General features: G+C 32.9%; 1 protein-coding gene across 1 annotated transcript; it reads left to right on the top strand.

The window, feature by feature from the left end:
• Nucleotides 1–6,055: 6,055 nt before the first annotated feature.
• Nucleotides 6,056–21,144, top strand: LOC126673101 (cation-chloride cotransporter 1). Its single transcript, XM_050367086.2, has 13 exons — nt 6,056–6,484; nt 7,338–7,484; nt 8,363–8,441; nt 8,743–8,834; nt 10,574–10,688; nt 11,277–11,377; nt 11,564–11,625; nt 11,757–11,987; nt 13,929–14,043; nt 15,017–15,211; nt 16,231–16,631; nt 18,579–18,740; nt 19,942–21,144. Exons 1-13 carry the CDS (start codon nt 6,333–6,335, stop codon nt 21,027–21,029), a joined length of 2,940 nt encoding a protein of 979 aa, XP_050223043.1. The 5' UTR covers nt 6,056–6,332; the 3' UTR covers nt 21,030–21,144.
• The last annotated feature ends 398 nt before the right edge of the window (nt 21,145–21,542 follow it).

Here is a 21,542-nt window from a genome sequence, read left to right as displayed (position 1 = left end):
TAATAATCATAATCCAAATAATTGATAAATCACTTGTTTATCAAACCAATGGTTCTTTTATCTAATGTCCTCGGTTAACTTTAAAGTTCGTTATACGAAAATTGATGGTTCGGGTCGAAACTAGGGCAAATATGCCCAAACGATATTTCTGGCCCCCGTGCGGTCGCACACGTGCACTGTGCGTTCGTACAACCCCTGAAATTGCGTTCCGAGCTGCTCTGATGCGATCTAAGCTCTAAAAATGCTTAAACACCAATATACTAACAAAACCCAATTCAATTAAACAATCAAAAAGCCGTTTATTTAGAGAAATCGATGATTCAATGTCGTAAACCCCAATTTACATACTTTTATCCATTTTTCATCACAAAAACTCCATTCTTCTTACCTCAAGAATTGAGTATAGCCCCTAACCCTTTGTGAAATCCGGAAAATCTAACATCCGAATCGATAACTCCGTTAATAGTTTCATCCACATGATCAATCTTGTTTCCAACCTTAAATTTGATGTTGAATTTGAGTTTGGAAAAGTTTAGATGAAGATTTAGGCTTTGGATGTAGGTTAGGGTTTGATATTTTTGCTCTCTGATCGTTCAAAATGAAGAAATGACTTAATTTCACGAAACTGGGGCTATTTATAGCTATGTGCTGTCAAAACAGAGTGTGCATTCGCACAAATGGAGTGTGCATTCGCACACCCTCATATTTTCAAGATATGCGTTCGTACACCTACTGTGTGCGTTTGTACACTATCCAAAACTTGGCATATTCAAAATTTTAATGGTCGGTTTATAGATTTACCTCTTAGCAAGGCCTCCGTCAAGTTTTGTCTTGATCCAACAGTTCAATTAGGAGAGATCATTGTTTTACTAAACAGTGTCAGTGTGCCAGCATCATCTGCGCATTGTCTCGAAAATTCTTCAAAAAATGAATCGAAATGACTCCAAATTGTACACTCATTATTGTATTCCACATATGATTCATATGCATCCATGTTCCTTTGATAATATATGTAATTCATGTTCGGTCAATGGTCCAATTGCTTAGTGACACGTAGTCTCCTTTCATTTTCAAAATACACTTATCATGAGATCTTTAAATTTCGATACTACTTCAATCCTGTAGCATATTTAACTTTATTTCCAAAGAGTATCTCATATATAACACGTATCACATCGAGATTCCGATAATTCAAATATCATATATCAATAAATGACGTCGGTATTACAAAGGGTCATGCCAAAAATAAAAATTTTCTTTACGTAAGACATACTTAAAACAGTCTTTGGCCTCCATCCTTAACTTAATCAAGCTCCTCCAATTCCAGCTAACTACCAAAAGTTTGATAATTTCTTAAAAGCTCATAATTTTTAACTTATTCTTGATGATTTGCTGAGCTTAGAGAGAGTACTTGAGAATAATTAGGTTCCAAATATGTTTCATAACAACCATTTTATTCCAAAGAACCATATATTTAACTCCTAGTCACTTTTGCTTTTCAACATGCACACATCTTTCCAAGCACCTAGATTACCAAATCTGAACTTAGTTGTCCCTTTTGTAGATATACTTCTTGCATAATTTCTCAATTCCTTTGGTAATAACAAGAGAAAGAATGAAGATAGAATTTTAGTAAACGTGCATGCTAAACAACACAACATTCATCCGATGCAATCTGCCTGCAAAGGTTAAATGTCTCACAGTCTAATAAGAAACTCTCTTGGTAATATTATCAATTAAATCATTCCAATCAGATTTAGCTAGCCTTTTACTAATAAGAAGAATACATAATGATAGGCATGGTTCTGTCTTTAAAATCCAAATCTTGCAATATTTTATCTCAGGTATCACTATCAACTCCACTGAAATAAATACAGCTTTTTGGCACATTCACTTGTAACTAATAGATTCTATGAAAGTTCTCAAGGACATTAGAAATTTGCTTGATTTGCAGAAGATAAATAGATCATATGAAAAGCACATATGCTTATTTTTCAACTTCTTACACCTAAATAATAGGTAAACTTACTATCACACATAATAATGAAAGCTCTTGATCGGTACTCCATAACGAGAATAAAAAGCAAATGGAATATGCGATCTCCTTGTCTAATACCACAAGCCCTAGAGAAAATTCCTTTAGATCTTCCATTAATCATAATAAAATAGGTAAATTCTGATGCAAACCATAACCCACTTGATAAACCTATCATGAAAATTAAGACCAATCATAACTTCTTTAATGTATTCCCAATGGATAGAGTCATAAAATTTTCTTAAATCAATCTTCATAACACATTCTTCTTCTTTTTCTGACTGTATAATAATTAACATTAACTCATGAGCTAATAAATTATTAATTCTATTTTTTCTCCATGGCGCAGAGCGAGACTTATCCATAAGGTTCCCAAAACAATTTATAAGTATAGTATAAATTATTTTAGTGATGCATTTATAAAGCACATTACAATAGGCCTAAAGTCATTAATTATTTCAGTATTCTCATTTTTGGTAATAATGGTAGTTTTTAATTGTTTTAGCATCTTAACATAATCAAAAAAAATTAGATGACATCACAAACATCTCCTCGAACAATATCCCAACTTTTCCTAAAGAATAAGCTTCCGTAACTATCAATTTTATAAGCTTTATCGATACTAATGCTAAACAGATACCAATATTAAACATTGTACTTTTGATTTCCAAATCTGAGGTACGCTCACACAACATCACATAATACTCATCTGACAGTTTATTTCTAACTGACATGATACGATTATTAAAAGTAATAATTATCCAATCAATCTTGAAATAAGCAATTTTATTATTAGATTGCTTTTGTTTCACAGATTTGTGAAAGAACTTGATATTAATATCACTAAGGTTTAACCATTAGAATCTAGATTTTTGCCTTTAGAAGTTCTCTTCCTATCTCAACAACTTCTTGAAATGAGCGACAATAGCTTGTTCCACATATAAAAGAATATGATTCAATGGGTCTTTTTGAATTTGCTCCTAAATAGTCTTTAAAGTATCCATGATATATTCACCACTTGAATAGAAATATCATTAAACTTATTCTATTAAACCTTTTAAAATCTATTTTAAGCTTCTTCAACTTATGAACGATATGATACATATTAAAATCCTTCATAAGCTCATTCTAAATGTTTTTAACAATCTAAAGAGCTCATTGCATTTTGTTTATATATATTAAAGGACCAGAATGGCTTGTAGCTGGGAGCGATAGACTCATTAAAACTCACAATAAGAGGAGAAGAGTGACTATATATACCTTGGTTTAAAACTTTGGCTTCAAAATTATCAAACTTATTAATCCACCCTTTAAAAATTAATACTCTGCCCAGTTTCTTCCAAACCCTATTATCATCATCTGATTATTATTCGAAGTAAAAAAAATAGCACACCACTTAAGCTCAATCAAATTGACATCATTTAAATAGATTTGAAAATCATCACAATCATTATGAGTTGCCATATTAACCCCCCCCCTCCCCCCCACTCAAATTTCTCAAAATTCCTCAAGATAGTATTGAAGTAGCTTAACGCCACTTAAGACTCATCAGACCCCATATAAATCTCCTTAAGGCCATCCCATAACCTTTTCTGTTAACAGTTAACACCATAAATGAAAGTGTAAATAAAAGATTTATCCTCTCCATTAACTCTACAACGAATCAACTGGCTAGTTTTATCAATACAACTAGTATCGACTTTATTATTTTCATAAATCACCCAAATCTTACCAAGCTCACCACGATTATTATTATTAATATAACTTCAACCATCAAGTTTAAGCATCTTCGAAATTCTATTAATATTATTAATTCTTACCTTAGTTTCAATTATAGCAAGAATAAATAATAGAACATTAACAATCTAATTCCTAATCTCTGAATGCTTGATGGTGTCATCAAACCCCTAATATTCTCAAATCCTATCATTTACCCCTACTAAAAGGTATATTAATTTCCTCAGGCCTTTTTGTCTCTAAGCATTCACATCTTAAATTCATTAGCTTTGGGCTCTCCATTTTCAACTGAGCATTATTATGATGTTGGTTAGAAATAACTTTACTTTTATCTTTAGCAATAGTAAGGCTTTTTGGCTGGCTATCTTGTTTCAGCTCTTCAAGGGCATTCTTATCAACTTCCTTCTTTTGATTAGCTTCTCCACCATCCCCACTTTTAACACCATCCATATAAGCCTAGTCCTTAGTCTCTCTTTCTTACTTTCAATTTCTAAACTTTTATGAATCCACACTTTCTCCTCTGGTTTATAAGCTTTACATTATAACAACATGTCCATAGTCTTACATTTATAGTATGCAAAGGGTTTCCATTTATAAATAATATTATGAATAAATTGGTATCCCTTTTCATTTATAAAAATAACTTCTTGAGGAAAGTTTCTTAACACTTTCATTTCCATTAGCACTCTAGTATAGGCCAATCTACATAAATGATGGGTACATTGATCTCTGTACATTGCTTTACCATATAAGATTGCCATCTTCCCCAACATATTGGAAGACTATAATTCCACAATTTAGAAAAATGTACGCAAATATGGACTTTACGGAGTTTATTCACCTCAAATTTCATTTTCAGTTGTCGTTCCTCTAATATAGGCCTCTTATAAAAAAAGACGGGTCCATCATAGAGAGCCTTCAGTTGCCCATATTCATCTTAAACTATGACTAAAAAATCTTATGATTAATCTATATTACTTCTTACAATCCTATATTATTCCATGTATTCATCACAAATCCTTGCAATCGAAAGAATCTAGGTTCAATACCATTTATAGAGCGTATAACACATGCTTCCACCCATTCTCTTTGTCATTTACTTAGTCTAAATGAAACTTAAACATATTCTTTCCATTGCCTAAGGCATGTGAATGATATTGAAATTTAACACCATTATTCTTTACCCTATTATAGGCAAAGGGAAAACTTTAGTGCTATTATAATTATCAGGCTTAGCCCCTACTTCATCCTCATCAAAATTCAACCAAAATATATAATCAGAAAAAATCGAGATTCAAACATTATCAATCTAGCTTTTTGATAAAAACTTTTCTCAAACTTTTCTCACTAACCACCAATTTGACACTCTCCAAACCATTTTTTCCAAAATCATAGCGCATTCAATGTTATCATCTATACCCGCATTAACCACATCATTCAACATCATTATCGGCCCATTCATCGTCCCATCTTCATCTTCCAGTCGTTCCTCCTTAGCAATAACCTCAACAACTAACTGTAGCTTAAAATCGAACAACTCATTATTCTTCAGAGTCAAATTTTTCTTCACTCCCCTCTCCATTTTGAGAACCGATGTATGTTAACTAATACAAGCTTAATTTGCGTTGAAGAAAATTTTATAAATTTAAAAATATAATAAAAATTGTAAATATAAAAAAAGTACAATCCAAATAAATTATAAAATTGCCTAAACATGAATATATTACTTACCTCAAATTTTATTAAATTTATTTACATCAACCGCACTAAATAAATTAGAGCAGATTACTTTAAGGCCCCTCACGTTTGTCATAATTACAGTTTGGTAACCCTTGTTTGAAAATCAAAGGATTTGGTACCTCAGTTTTGATTTTGTAAACTATAATGCCCTTCTCTAAATATAGGTACCAAATCGTTAACGGAATGAAACGTGAGTTACCAAATCGTTTGCAAAATGTTTGAAAATGAGGTACCAAATCGTTAAAATAATTAAATGTGAGGTACCAAATCGTTTACATAATTGAAACTGAGGTACCAAATCGTTTGAAAGTAAATATCAAATTATTAACGGAACTAACAGAAGGGTCTTATAGTTTAAAAAATCAAAACTGAGGTATCAAATCGTTTGATTTTCAAACAAGAGGTACCAAACTGTGAATTATGACAAACGTGAGGGGCCTTAAAGTAATTTGCTCAATAAATTAAAACTTCAATATAAGCCAACGTTTTAACTTTTAACCCATTATTCATCAAAATAAAGAAAATTCTTTTTAACCATCCGCCATCACCATGACTAATTTTCCCTCTTTTGTTGGGATATAAAATGAGAAATAACACAGCTGAAACTGGTTTTTCCTCTCTTCTAATAATTTTCAAATCAAGTCTGCTCAATCTTTTTTTTTATCACTACTAAACAATTCATAAACAAAAAAAAAATCAGATCCATTTTTTACTTTTCTTGAGCATTTCTTTAGCATTAAGATTTGATTTCATTTTCATACGTTATTGATTAGATCTATATTTCTTTTCATTTCCGAAGAAATATAGATCTTAACCACAAATGGATAACAATGAAGATGTAGAAGGCGGCGGCGGCGGAATTGAAGACGAGTTTCGCGCCAAGCTCGGCCGGAAGTACCGTCCGGTGGTGGCGAATGATCGCGCCGTTCTTGAAATGTCGTCAATCGATCCTGGATCTTCTTCTTCTCACAAGTAACTACATCCATTTCTTTGTTTGTTTAATTCTCATCTGCTTAAGTTCAAGTCAGTAACCGTTAATTTTTTTGACTTATGCATCTGGTTAAATGTTTGTTTATTTTATCTATTAATGCTGTATTTTTTTTTTTTTTTGCCAAAGATAGACCTATTTTACTTGTTAGCGGGGGTTAGCGGGAGTTAATTATGATTATATACAATTCTTTTTAAATCAGCCCACTGGCTGCTGAGGCCTGGGTCGAACCCAGGACCTCAGAAGGATGTCTTAGGAGCTTTGCCAACCAGGCCAAAGCTCCCAGACTATTAATGCTGTATTGATTTGCTCTTTTGTTAGAAATTGAATTAGGTAAATGTCAGTTAGTAGTTTTTTTTTAGTAGAAGTTAGATTTCTTTCTCTGTTATAGGCAATGCTTGCTCTCTCATCTTTAGTATGTTAGGGAACTTCAAAAAGAAAATAATTAATGTTAGAAAGGGAATAATTATACAACCACGTCATTCGTGCAACAAACCGATGAGGCGTTTGCTATATTGGAATATTTAATGATTAAAAATTAAGCAATAACTAAAGATTCTATTGCAAATGCTCATTGGCTCCTTGTAAAAAAGGACGTGGCACAACCGTTGCATGAGTTAAACACTCAAAGGAAGGTTAGAGCTTGTAGAATTCAATTTATCCAACTTGAGATAGAAAGGCACTTTGCAGGAAATTAAAGCAAAAAAAATTGACATGATATTGCGAGATTTCAATTGCGTGCGATTTTTCTGTTTAACGAGCTATTTTGATGAGCGATCTTTGTAGTGGTGATGATGATTTTTTAGATTGTGATTACTGAGTAATTTTACTGTACAGGAAGGTGGGGTCTCAGGCGAACATGCATCCTAATAGTGCAAGTCAAGTGGAGATTCCTGCTAACGGGGGAGTGAATGGAACGGACAGAGAACACAAGTTAGAATTGTTTGGTTTTGATTCTCTTGTGAATATTCTTGGTCTTAAAAGGTACATTGCTTTAGTTTTTATCCTAATTCCCTGTCTTTATTTCTGTCATTTTGTTATTTGATGGAATTGTTTTCCCCGAATCTACATAGTTCCATAGCATTGTTGTGGCTAGAATGGAACAATCTTTATAGGCTAAATTATTATAGGTATCTCTGCTAGTAATGGGTAATGTGGGAAGAAATTTACGACCATCCATAGCAGTCATGTCAACTCTATTAAGCTATTCAGTAATTCCTTTTGGATATCACTTTGTTTTGACTGATCTTAATATTGGTGTTTTTAATGGATTGCAAACAATTGTTTGACACTTTCGACATTCCATGCACACACAATAGAGTAGATTAATTTGTATTTGGAGAGGTCTCTTTTTCTTGTGAAACACTCTTTTCTAACACGAACAAGATACATGCAGTCATGCACTTAAAACTGAAACGGGAAGTATTTTAGTGAGAGATTATATATTGCCCGATCATCAGTATTAATGAACTCTACTTTAATTTTTCTATTGGGTGATTTTGTCGTTTGATCACTAGTAATATGAGTTCTACTTAAATATATCATGATCTTTAGTTTGGGTAAATATGCCACTACTTATTGTATTTTAGGGAATTTGTTGGCTCAGCATGTTGAGCTGGATTGAGCAGGTTTCGAAGAGCTGAGTTGCAAGACTAAGGAACTACTAGGCCAACAGGGACAACTATGGCGGGGGGATAACCCTAATTTCTTTTACAAAAATGCACTGCTAACTTTACTTAGTATCTGTTAATGCTTATGAGTACCCTGTCCAGTCTTCCTTTCTCAAAAGTTTGTTTATTATACTTCCCGTGTTTTTTTTTTATACTTTTATGATTCATACCTGCTTTTGACTTTCTTGGCAGTATGACATCGGAGCAAGTGGTAGCACCTTCCAGTCCTAGGGAAGGCGAAGATGTTTCTAGTGCTTATGAGCCTCCTAGGGTATGCTCATTTTTGAACCTGCAACTTTTACATTTGTCTTCTGTCCCAAAAAATTCATACTTGTCATTTTATAAATTCTAAATTTAAATTGTGCCTAATAATGAAATCAGCTGGATTTCACAGATGCATGCCATTTTTCACTTTTTGGATCTGATTACTGTACAAAGTGTCATTTTCTATTGCCAGGCTTTAAAGTGGAGAACCTTATCATATTAGTTTCTTTTATTGTTGTTTTGTGAATGTAGGATTTAAGCATGCAGTAGCATTTCTTACATATTTGCACAATTTTTCTGTCTTGCAGGCTACTGATTTTAAATTGGGAACATTGATGGGTGTTTTCGTCCCATGCTTGCAGAACATACTGGGAATTATATATTACATCCGATTTACTTGGTAACTCTCTTAGAGCTAGATGATCTCTTTCTCAGAATTCATCTTTTGGGAAACTATTGGTATGCGAGGTTTCTTTCTAATTCAGATTTTCACGCCTTGAATCAACTTTAAATTGTCATGCCAGAGCTGTTGATGCTCATCTTAAGGACATAGACCTTGATCATGAACATTTGTACGAGGAAATGTGGCGACACCTGTCTTTTCTTTTTATGGATGAATAAAACATATTTATAGAAGATAATACAACCATAAAGAGGACTAGATTTACCATACAAGAAGTCAGGAAAATTTCTAACCTTATTGATAGAGAAAGAGATTATCCTACAGGAAGATAAATCAGTAAAGGAATCTTAGTTTAGGTTATAACCTACAAGTCTTATAATGAACAGAAGAAAAGCGCATAAAAATGGTATCGAGCCAAGAAACTTCTAGAAAACAGCCATTGAGCCAAGTGCAAAATATTGTAGCAAATTGAGGAAGCATATGATAATTCTCGAAGAGTCTACAAGTATGCCCAAAATAATCATGCCACTCTATTGGAAAAGCACAAAAAGAGTTTTTAGAAAATTGGCGGACCTAGATAAAAATATTTGGAGGGGCCGTCAATAAATTATAATTTCAGTTGTAACTTAAAAATATATATAATATAATATAATATAAAATATATATTTATCTTTTATTTATTATCACAAATAAATAAAATGAATTGCATAAAATTTTATATATATAATATCAAAATATAATTGAATAATAAAAGATTGCATACGATATTGTAAGAAACTAAAACTATTTGGTTAAAATAAAGAAAACAAATTGATTTTCATCAAAATTAATTAAATCCAGAAAAAAACTACCAAGGATAAAAAAAAATTATATAATTTTTTTTCAGGGACCTAATTCGGATTTGGGGTGGACATGGCCACTTCTGATCTTAATGTAGATCAGTCCCCGAAAAAGGATATGTTAAAAAAACCTTAGCTTCCTTCTTCTGACTGAAACCCCCAAGTGGATTTTTCACAGTAGTTTTCTAACACTTTGGAAAATAAGGCCGGTCATAATGTCCTCTTTTATAGCTCCAATTTTAGGATTTATGAAGATTTCTGCCTCAATTGGAATTGGTTATTTTTGGGATAGCTCAAGTGGGAGCACAAGTTATTTTACATAATGAAATTGAGGCTATCAGCCATACCATATAATATAGATTACTGTATTGCAGTTTTGAACATGAGCTGTTATCTATAGTTGCCAAAGAGTAGCAAGTGCTGGTTAGCGCCTCAGTGGTTTTAACTTCTAGTAGCTAGTGGGCTTTTTAATATCTTTGTGAGTTACTTATGAGAGAATGGTTTTCTGTTTGTCTCTTGCGTTGTGGTTTCATGTAATAAGAATCTCTTTCCTGGTTGGTTGCCACAAATATGATTTTGAGTGATTGTGAAAGATGCATTTGGAGAGATTTGAGCAATAATGTTGGCAGGGGAGAGTGAAGATTTGATGGTTTTGTGTGATTTGGATACTTGTGCCACTTTGTTTAGAGTTGAGATGGTAGTTTAATGTAAAACAAATAGTTTATATAGTGGTACCTATTTGGAGTGGGTTCACTGTCAGTTAACTTTCTTTCATATTCCTCATCTGTTTTTTTCCTTATATGTTTAGAGCAGCAAGTCTGTTTTGTACTAACTTAAGTTTCACTGCGTTTCGATTGATTAATTTAATTACTCTCTCCCGTCTTGTCAACATTTCAGGATTGTTGGCATGGCTGGCATAGGAGAATCATTATTGCTGGTGGCATTTTGTGGTTTGTGTACTTTTCTGACGTCAATTTCATTGAGTGCTATTGCAACAAATGGTGCAATGAAGGTACAAAATAACATCATTAATGCATTTGCTTTTCCATTTGGGAAGACTATTTGTTTTCCGTAATTAGGAAAATATGTTCTTTTGCCTTGAGCCTAATTATGATTTAGTAGGTAGTTCTTATATTCTGGAACCATGTGCCTGAAAGATGTATTTCACTTCTCCAATTTTTTTCTTTCCAAGTATTGTATTATTGTTTGTGAAAGTTTTGCTGCTGTTTATCCTGAATCTTTGTTTCAAGTAATGGGAAGATTGATTAACATGAGTAACATTTTCTATGTGTTTGATAGGGCTTAAGCTTAATGTTAAAAAAAATCGGACTAAGGTATAGCTGTTTGTACTAGTCACTGATGCAACTAATGACTATACTATACTGGAGATCCTGTATGATGAAATTTCATTCTGAATTTCTAATGCTTAAGTAGAATATGTTGCACATGTTACTCATTCTTGATGACCTTGCACTAGATACATGGAGATTGATACTTGTAATCCGAATGTGCTTGTGTTCAATTTGCTAGCAGCCATCTTTTTTTTAAGTAGTTTACAGTGATTTGTTTTTAAGCAACTTGGTGTCGTGTTTGATTTCAGGGTGGCGGACCATATTATCTCATTGGTCGTGCTCTTGGCCCTGAGGTTGGTGTTAGCATTGGACTATGTTTCTTCCTTGGAAATGCGGTTGCGGGATCTCTGTGAGTAGATCTTTTAAACATTTCCGCGATTCTGCATTGATATGTATTGAAGTGTGTCTGAGGTCATGACCTTAAGAATATTTAGTTGAGGCCTTCTTAGTCATTTTGTTCTCTTTGTAGCTTCATGCAGGAATTGTTAAGTTCTTTTATTCACATGTATGCTTTTTCTTTGCTTGTGTGGTTTAGTTATGTGTTGGGAGCTGTAGAAACCTTCTTAAAAGCTTTTCCTGCTGCTGGCATGTTTAGAGGTACGACTAAGTTTTTTCTACAGTAGGCAATAGTTGATACTGTTTGTTAAACAACTACCATATAATTTTGAGATGTTGGAAAAAAACTTCTTATTTTTTTGTTTTGTTTTCCCTCCATGTTTCCTCTGTAGAGACTATCACTAAAGTAAATAATAGCACAGCAGCTGTGGGACCTATAGAAAGTCCAAGTTCACACGACCTACAGGTTTATGGGATAGTTGTGACTCTCATCTTATGCTTCATTGTATTTGGCGGCGTGAAAATGATTAATCGAGTGGCACCTGCTTTCCTCATACCTGTTCTGTTCTCACTGTTATGCATATATATTGGGATGTTTCTGACAGGGAAGGATGATCCAACAAGTAAGTATTTTATTTCTATAGATACGCTTTCCATATGTTCATTGTGCCGATTGATATTTATTATAGTATGCCAAGAATGACTAGTAAACATTTTCTATCTTTGGCATCATGCATTAGGCTGAACTTAAATGTTGATATGCACTTATCAGAGTTATAAGGTGCAAGACATATCAAGGAGCTAAGAGGTCCTGGATTCTAGGCACATCTTTGCACCTCAAAGAGGCAAGATGCAAAAAGGAAGATTTTTTTTAACAAACTTTATAATATAAGACGGCCAACTAGCCAAGCGTATGCAATTTGTGACATAAACTTGGCTTAAGTGTTTTTTGAATCCAAATTAATTATTGGCAATGAACATGTTATAGAAACTAAAGATTATTGTACTACTACTAACTAGCAATATTCCTGCAAGTAACCATAACACTTGCTCATCAAGATAGTCAATCTAATTTTCTTTTTCAGCATTATTTCCACTTTTAGATTGATTTTTATTTTGAATAAAATATTTAAATCGAGAATTCTTGAAATTGAATATGCTTGTCATTTTTAAGCTTTAGAGGACTACCGATAATATGCTTTTACATTTTCTGCTGGCTGGGTGTGCTACCAAGCAATAGTAGTGGTGGATGTGTGTACCACAATTTTTGTATGTAATTGTTCTTTCATGGTCAGCCTTTGCAAGCTCCTCTTAACTCTGCTAGCTCCAGCTACCCCATCCTATATCAGATAACTAATCTGAAAAGTTCATCTTCAGATTTTTATGGCCTTTTCGTGTTCTTGATTTTATGTAATCTAGATAGGTATACTGTGAGCTGTGAAATAGAACGGCATGATAATGCACAGATATCGACATGGCTATATTAAATTATTTTATATACCGGCGGTGAATAAAGTTCTTATGTGTGCATGTTAAATATGTTGACTAGTGTCAGACACATAGTGGGAGCATGTTATTGCTGTAGAATGTGGGAACTTCAGTCTTTCAAAAGTCTTGGTGATTTATGGATTGTACGCTCTTGATTGATCGTTGGTATGGAAAGTTTGACGCTGCAAATAAAAATTTAGGTATATCAATGCTGCACGGAAACACACACGGAAATGGTGAAACAACTTTTTTTTTAAATATGAGAAATTAAAACGTAACGGGGAATATTTGAGTAATAAAAATATAGGGATATATTATAAATATTAAAAATTATGAAATTATATATATGTATATTGATTTTTATTATAAAAAATGCATTTTCATGCAAATAAATTATTGTATATTTATAACAATCAATGAAATAAATAACTTAGAATGTAGAGATCGTGTTTTTAAAAAGAAACAAAGTTTTTGTTTGTGAATTATGAGTTGGTGAATAATAAGGTTTGTGAGCAACTAATTAGGTTTTTTTACTTATAAGCTTTTTAGATTTTTTTAGGAGACAAGTTATTTATTAGAAAATGAGTATTTAATATTTATTATTTACGGTAATGGTCCCAAAATGTTTTGTATGGGTTTTTGAGAGTTTCGGAAACGGAAAGTTTCCGAAAGCTTCTTGAAACTTTCCATAATATTGTGCGGCTTTCCCGTGCCCTGCGTCTGATTTGAGGTGCACATCTCATGAAGACATCCTGCTTGATACAGGTTTAGATGTTGAGAATCTTGAAGGCATGTGCAGCCATGTTTTGCTTGCTAGTTACCATATCCAAACAGTACTGACTTAATTATAAATTAGCTTTAACCTAATCTCTTGCTCTAATTTTGAATTTATTAGTTATCCTTAAACTTTTCGTACTGTAACATGGAAATTAAATCATTTTAGATGAACAAAGTTATCATTCAGCTTTTGTTTCATAGAAATGTGTGCTGTGAATATTGGCATCTTTTACTAGATTAAAATTGTGAACAGTTGGGTGCTAAAATTAATCATCTTACACTTGCGTTAATTGATGCAGCTGGAATCACAGGGTTGAGCTTGAAAAGCTTTAAAGATAACTGGAGCTCAGATTACCAGTTTACTAATGATGCTGGTATACCTGATCCTGAAGGAAAAACTTATTGGAATTTCAAGTATGTGCTAATATTTTTTTAATCTTGTTGCCATTTAAAGTTGATCGTCTTCTTTCGATTGGATGTGAAATTATTTTCACGGGGGTCTTACGATAAGTCTTGTCAGTCTAGGCCTCTCTTTCCATGCTGGTCGCAAAATGCTTATCCTACTATCGGCATTAGGCCACTAAAGGAATTGTTTATTGTTCTATGAAATTCATCTATTCAAATGTTTGCTATTCTAGTACAGAATGCCGGAAGGACCTTATAAATGCACATTAATAGAAGAGGCTAAACAAGACCTTTTGTTGAATTTGAATATATGAATTTTGTATTTTGCTGAGGCTGAAAATGCGTTGATGGGGCTGAATAGTTTAGATATAACAAACTGGCTGCTGACTTTAGTTCTTTGATCAGGATCCATCTGTTTGAGAATTATTATATATGCCAGATGCATTGATAAATAAAACACTCATACTCTAAATTTCAACAGGGATGAACCTTTCAATTTGGAAAAAGGGTTTCATGTGAATAAGTGTACTATAATTTAGTGAACTTTTAAACAATCCTCTCTTTCAATTTAATTCTTAGGTAACAGAGAATAGAGAGCCTGCTGCCAATATAGAAGAATCAGTAACCATTTATAATATAACAATGAGACTAGGCATAATTTTTGTGTCTGATTCAGTTGTCTGTTAGAATATGTATGAAAATTCCTGGAACTTAATTTTAAGCAATTTAATTTTTATGTGATTTTCCTACCCAAAAGAAAAGAAGCTAAGCAACCATGACCTTTTATTTTGATGTGCCAACCTTGGATTGAATATTTAATAGTTTTCTTCTCGGCTTACATTTGACATTTGGTGCCTCCAAATTCTGATGTGTCAACAACCTATTAGATGAAGTACGATAATGTATTTTCTCAAGGAGATGGCTGCAAAAAAAATTCTTTTAATTTTCTAACCTCTCTTTCTTTCTTTCCTTTTTATTCCAGTGCCTTGGTTGGTCTATTTTTCCCTGCCGTAACTGGAATTATGGCAGGTTCTAATAGATCAGCATCCCTCAAAGATACACAGCGTTCAATTCCTGTTGGTACACTAACCGCAAGTCTTACAACTACAGCAATGTACCTGATTTCTGTGTTATTTTTTGGAGCTCTTGCAACAAGAGACAAGCTTTTAACAGACAGGTAATTGTGCTTGTCTTCTACATTGATAGGTTTATAGTGTGAACATTCGCATCTTTATTTACCTTCTACTTTAGATAAGAATATCTGTTTGAATCCCTCATGTAAAATGTTAATATTAGCAAATTCTGGACTGGACAAATTCCCATGCATATCTGCAAGCATATACTCCCTCCGTCCCAATAGAGTTGTCCACTTTGCCTTTATCACACAGTTTAAGAAAAACAATTATTATTTATGGGTTTTGTAAAATTTTCCTTACTTTTCTTGTCATACCCCTATTTAATATAGGGTCACTTGCAATTTACTTTCAATTTACTCGTTAGTGGATTTTAAATAGGGTAATATAGGAAAATTGAGTGTAAAAGTTAGTTATTTTTAAAAGTGGAGAAGAGTTTTGGGACAATTTTTTTTTCTGAAAGTGGACAATTTTATTGGGACGGAGGGAGTATATCATCATTAAAGTTTTCAGCACTGCATCTTCAGTAATCATTTTTTGTGTATGAATGGCTGCAGATGTCCATTGGGTTGTCAATCCTGTTCTTATTTTTCAGATCATATGCAGCACGTATAATTCCTTTTATATATACATTGATTTAAATCTTGTCATTAGATGTGCTAATCATGCTAAGAAGAATACATAGATTATCTGCTAGAGTAATTGGGATGTGAATGAAGAAGTTTTTAGTTGATCTAGAATCTTAGGACAACTTGTTATTCTGCTGGTCTGAGCGTTGAAATTGTCTCTTGCTTATGTTCCTAAGTGCAACAGCTTGTTTGGCCCTCATTTTCATTTCTTCTAAAACTGTACTTTTTACATAGTTCTAATGTTTTCCTTGATTTCTTTATTTTTCCCTCGAAAGAATTTTCTGTTTTCTTGATTTTCTTTTTGAAATCGTTGAATTATGGCTGATGTCTTGATGATAAATATGTAGTGCATCTGCTGGTTTGGGTTGGGGAATTGGACTCATATTTTATCCACTTCTACTTGTCTCTGTTGCTAAACTGTACCATTAATGTAGGCTACTTACAGCTACTATTGCGTGGCCTTTCCCTGCCATTGTATACATTGGTATTATACTTTCGACCTTAGGAGCAGCTCTGCAAAGCCTGACAGGTGCTCCACGCCTGCTTGCCGCAATAGCCAATGATGATATTCTGCCAGTTCTCAACTACTTCAAAGTTGGAGATGGGCACGAGCCTTATATTGCTACCCTCTTTACAGCATTTATCTGTATCGGGTGTGTCGTTATTGGAAACCTGGATCTGATCACCCCAACTATTACTATGTTCTTCCTCCTATGTTATTCTGGTGTGAACTTGTCTTGCTTCCTTCTAGATCTTCTAGATGCTCCCAGTTGGCGGCCACGGTGGAAGTTTCACCACTGGAGTCTCTCTCTTCTCGGAGCATCACTCTGCATTGGTATGCCTCATTCTACATTCTCATTATTTTGTTTTCTTTTGTTCTGAATTGAGGACTAAAGTTCTTGGATCTGATACACAGTAAAGTATTATTGCTGTGCAAGTTCCTTTGAAATCACAAATTTTTAACCGTATAAGTGAGAAAGACCAATGTTAAATTGGTCTTTTTATTTAATTTGAAGGGAGAGGAGAAACCTCTAATGGTTAAATTTGAACTTTTGCTCCTCTAAATAGCCCCATTTCTTATCATCACCAAAACAAAATACCAGGCTGTATTGAATCTTGAGCTGGAATGAAAAAGATTGAGGATCTCACAAATATAAGAAGAATTTGATTGATAAAATGAAAATAAATAAATGATGATACCGAGTTTCATTTTAATGTTAATAGTGTCATTAAACTTTGTTTGATAATTTAAGGTAATTGAATCACTAAAAAATTATCTCTGCACAATTACTTATTTTGTTAAGGGATAATCACTATCATTGTTCGAGATTAGGTCGATTTATTTGTTGATATCTGACTTTCTAAAAATCAACTAATTCCCGCTGACATTTGATTCCATTTATTGATAATTTTCTTATATATTATTTTTTCTGCCAATGTACTTGGATAAACAGTTATATTGTAAGTAATAAATCTCAATTTGATGCTAAAGTCATTTTCTTATTAAATACGTCCATAAAGAATTTTAACCCCTAAATTTAATAATACTATTAAATTAACATATTATCAAAAAAATTATTTTAAAAATTATTTTAAAATTTATTTTTTAAATAAAATTCTTTAAAAATTAATAAAATAGAAATATAAAAATTATATTACATGTTAAAGATTACTACTAAAGTGTGTACAATTTACAAAAATGTAATTAAATTTTATTACATAAATTAATAATTTTATTAGCCACTACTCCTTCCGTTCCATTTAAGAAGTTTCTTTTTATTTTACATAAAGATAGCTTGAAAAGTACAGAACATTCAAATGAGACTTCTTAAATAGTACATCATAAAAGTGATAGTGAGACTTCTTAAATGAGCATTATTTAATAGGACGAAGGAAGTATTCGTTTTCTCTAAAAAATTAATTTTATAAAAGTTCTCAGTATATAGTGATGTATATATTTAAATAAACACTACTAATAGTAGGGAATGAAGAGAGTTTTAAAAATAGAGTTCAAATGGAAGGACATTGCTAGAGTAGGTAATGGTGATGGTGCCATTATAATGAATCACATTATATTCAATAAAAGTATGATAAATAAATGAATCTCATAATTTATAAAGTATATTAAATTAAAGAACTTCTATATAATTTTAATTAATGTTATATTTTCTAATGTAACATAGGTTATTATTATTGAACTTATTTTGGTAACTTGATGTGATTAATAAATTCTTAAGTTTTATAATTGTTTTTACAAATATTCTATATTTTTTTATCAATTTTTATGACTTCCATTTTTACTGATTGTTAAAGAATTTTATTTATAATTTTTTTCATTTTGCAATGATATGTTAATTTACTATTATCAATTAAAGACGTTAAAATTATTTATAGATTTATTTTAAAAGAATGAGGCAAATTAAATATTACTTTCTGACAATCAAGCTTTTTGACCAACTTAAACGATTGAAAAACAGATGGAAGAATGATTGGCAAACGTCCATTTCAGGTTTACAAATTCAGGGAGCAACTAATGAATTCGACATAATCTCAGGGGTGATAAAAATTGTCCATTTATTAAACATGAAATTGGTAAATCCTTAGTAGATGTAAGATTGATCAATAAGCCTTATAGAAAAGTGAGATGATGATAAAAACTCTTAGTGATAATTGCATAAACAATGTGCGACTTGCTTGAACAAATTTTATGCTCTCTGCATGCTCATGAGATTGGAGATGTTTATAAAAAAACTATGCTTAATGTATCTTTTTCTCCCTGCAGTTATTATGTTCTTGATTTCTTGGTCATTTACTGTTGTGTCTCTTGCTCTTGCGAGCCTCATATATTATTATGTAAGCATCAAAGGAAAGGCTGGTGACTGGGGCGATGGTTTCAAGAGTGCATATTTTCAGTTAGCTCTCCGCAGCCTTCGGTCTCTTGGAGGTATGTATCTGTTACTTAAAGGAAGCAAAAACATGTGCTTGCAGGATGTAGAATTTTTGTCCCTCACGGTGATATTTATTAATTATTAGTTTGTAAAAATTTCTTATTGCATGTTGATCTTTGTTTAATTATTACTCCGTCCATCCCAATACAATTGTCCATTTCTCCCTTATTTTTTTTATCCCAAAAGACTTGCCATTTCTAGTAAAGATCTTCATATAGTATTTAATCAGGGAATAATAGGAAAGATGAACATAAATTTGTAAAAAATATGAATTGTGTGAAAATGGCAAAGTAGACAGTATTACTTTTAATCAAAATACTGTTTCTACAGTTGGTTAATGGATTTGACTGAAAACTCAGCTATGCAATACAGGGGCGGACCCAGCCTTTTAGGGTGAAGTGGCGTCCGCCCCTGCAAACTTTTAGAAAAGAGTATTTTAGTACTTTAACTTTTTTTAAAAAAAATATAATTATTATAAATTTTACCAACATTCTAACTACTTAGTTGGGTATATATATGCATCATGATTTGATATATAATTATATATTATTTTTATATATATTTTTATTTCTATTATGATTAGTTATATTTTCTACGATAATTTTTTTTTCTGCCCCCTCATTTGAAATTTTCTAATTCCGCCCTTGATGCGATATCAATGATTCAAACGATCTAATTTACTAGTAATATCATTTTATTGCATGTTATTCCGTTTATCATTTTTAATTGAGATATTGTCACTATCCATTTAATTATTGGGTGCTACTTGCTAGAATTTAACAATGCAATAACAATTGTTCATACTCATGTTTTACTCATTAGTGAAAGATATTGTATAGTTCTCTGCTGTTTGAAACATATAGTAGTGATAAAATTTTACGGTCTCAATACGACATAATTGCTTAGATTATATCATCCATTCTTCTTATCGTTTCCAAGTATTGTACTTTCCTATCTATCAAACTAATGGTGTCAGAGCCGTGGATGGCGGTGCTGCATCACTCTCATTTGTAAATTCCTCGATCTTTCTTGGGATAAAAGATATGGATTTGAATCACGTCGTTGCATGATTTGTTTTTGTTAAATGACTTGACAGCCTCATAATTAAAAATGTTGAACTTAAATTTACTTCGTTCATTTCCTATTTGCATGTATTTGTATCCTTCCATTGTAATAGATATATCATTGCTTTTACAGCTAGTCAAGTCCATCCGAAGAACTGGTATCCCATCCCTCTCATATTCTGCCGGCCTTGGGGAAAGCTACCAGAAAATGTACCTTGCCATCCCAAACTTGCTGACTTTGCAAATTGCATGAAAAAGAAGGGCCGCGGGATGTCTATATTTGTATCTATATTAGATGGAGATTACCATGAACATGCTGAAGATGCCAAGGTAGCCTGCAAGCAACTTGATACCTACATTGAGTACAAGAATTGTGAAGGTGTAGCCGAGATAGTCGTAGCCCCCAATATGGCTGAAGGGTTCCGTGGAATTGTCCAAACTATGGGTCTCGGTAACCTCAAACCCAATATTGTGGTGATGCGGTATCCTGAAATATGGCGTCGAGAAAATCTAACTGAAATTCCGGCCACTTTTGTTGGGATAATCAATGATTGTATTGTCGCGAACAAAGCGGTTGTTATTGTGAAGGGTCTTGACGAGTGGCCTAATGAGTATCAAAGGCAGTATGGGACAATTGATTTATACTGGATTGTACGGGATGGTGGTTTGATGCTTCTTCTTTCCCAGCTGCTTCTTACAAAGGAAAGTTTCGAGAGTTGTAAGATTCAGGTGTTCTGCATTGCAGAGGAGGATTCGGATGCGGAGGAGCTTAAAGCCGACGTTAAGAAATTTTTATACGATCTTCGGATGCAGGCTGAAGTGATCGTTATATCAATGAAATCATGGGATGCGAAAGCAGAGGGTGCTCAGCAAGACGATTCGCTCGAAGCATTCACCGCTGCTCAGCGGCGAATTGCTAGTTATCTAGCTGAGATGAAGTCGAGAGCTGAAAATGAAGGGACTGGTTTGATGGCCGACGGGAAGCCTGTGGTAGTGAACGAGCAACAGATTGAGAAATTCCTATACACAACCCTGAAATTGAACTCAACAATACTAAGATACTCGAGAATGGCAGCGGTTGTGCTTGTGAGTCTACCACCGCCTCCGGTCAACCATCCGGGCTACTTTTACATGGAATACATGGACCTTTTAGTAGAAAATGTGCCGAGACTGTTGATGGTAAGAGGGTATCGTAGAGATGTTGTAACTCTATTCACATAGTTGACAGTGGATTTTGCTTTACCGTAATATTCCTCATTGTTCATATGTTTTTCTTTCGCAATTTTGTAGTTATTATGTTAATTTCATTCTTTTTTATACCATCATTTTCGCTAAAGCGGCAGTTGCTGTTCATCTTATTAGTTGAAATAGTTGAAATTTTGAGTTGTACGGTCCGTAGTATGATGTACATTATTAATTTTGAGAGGGATGTTGAGATTCATTGCAGCATGTTTAGCATTATTGCTATCTCATTCACGTGGGTATTGGACACCAATTTTAAAATTTAAGTCCGGCTTGACCTGGATACGAGTTTGTGTTTTGAGTGCAAGTTTTAAGATATACTAATTCGATTGTATTTTTTTTTATCATAAGTCATATTTATTCAAGAATTGGAATTGAGGGATAAAGTCACAATGAAGATGTTTAGTGTTTGACTATTTGTAATGAGAAATATTTGTGTGAATTAAGTTCTACACGTAGAACTATGAACTGTCTATTTATCGTATGACATGT

Source organism: Mercurialis annua, linkage group LG3 (genome assembly GCF_937616625.2).
Source record: "Mercurialis annua linkage group LG3, ddMerAnnu1.2, whole genome shotgun sequence".
Lineage (NCBI taxonomy): Eukaryota > Viridiplantae > Streptophyta > Magnoliopsida > Malpighiales > Euphorbiaceae > Mercurialis > Mercurialis annua.
This window is presented reverse-complemented; position numbering and strand designations above follow the sequence as displayed.

Coding starts and splice junctions, on each gene's coding strand:
- LOC126673101 (XM_050367086.2), top strand. CDS start 6,333: ATGGATAACAATGAAGATGTAGAAGGCGGCGGCGGCGGAATTGAAGAC. Junction 10,689..11,276: donor CAACAAATGGTGCAATGAAG/GTACAAAATAAC, acceptor GTTTGATTTCAG/GGTGGCGGACCATATTATCT. Junction 16,632..18,578: donor CGGAGCATCACTCTGCATTG/GTATGCCTCATT, acceptor TTCTCCCTGCAG/TTATTATGTTCTTGATTTCT.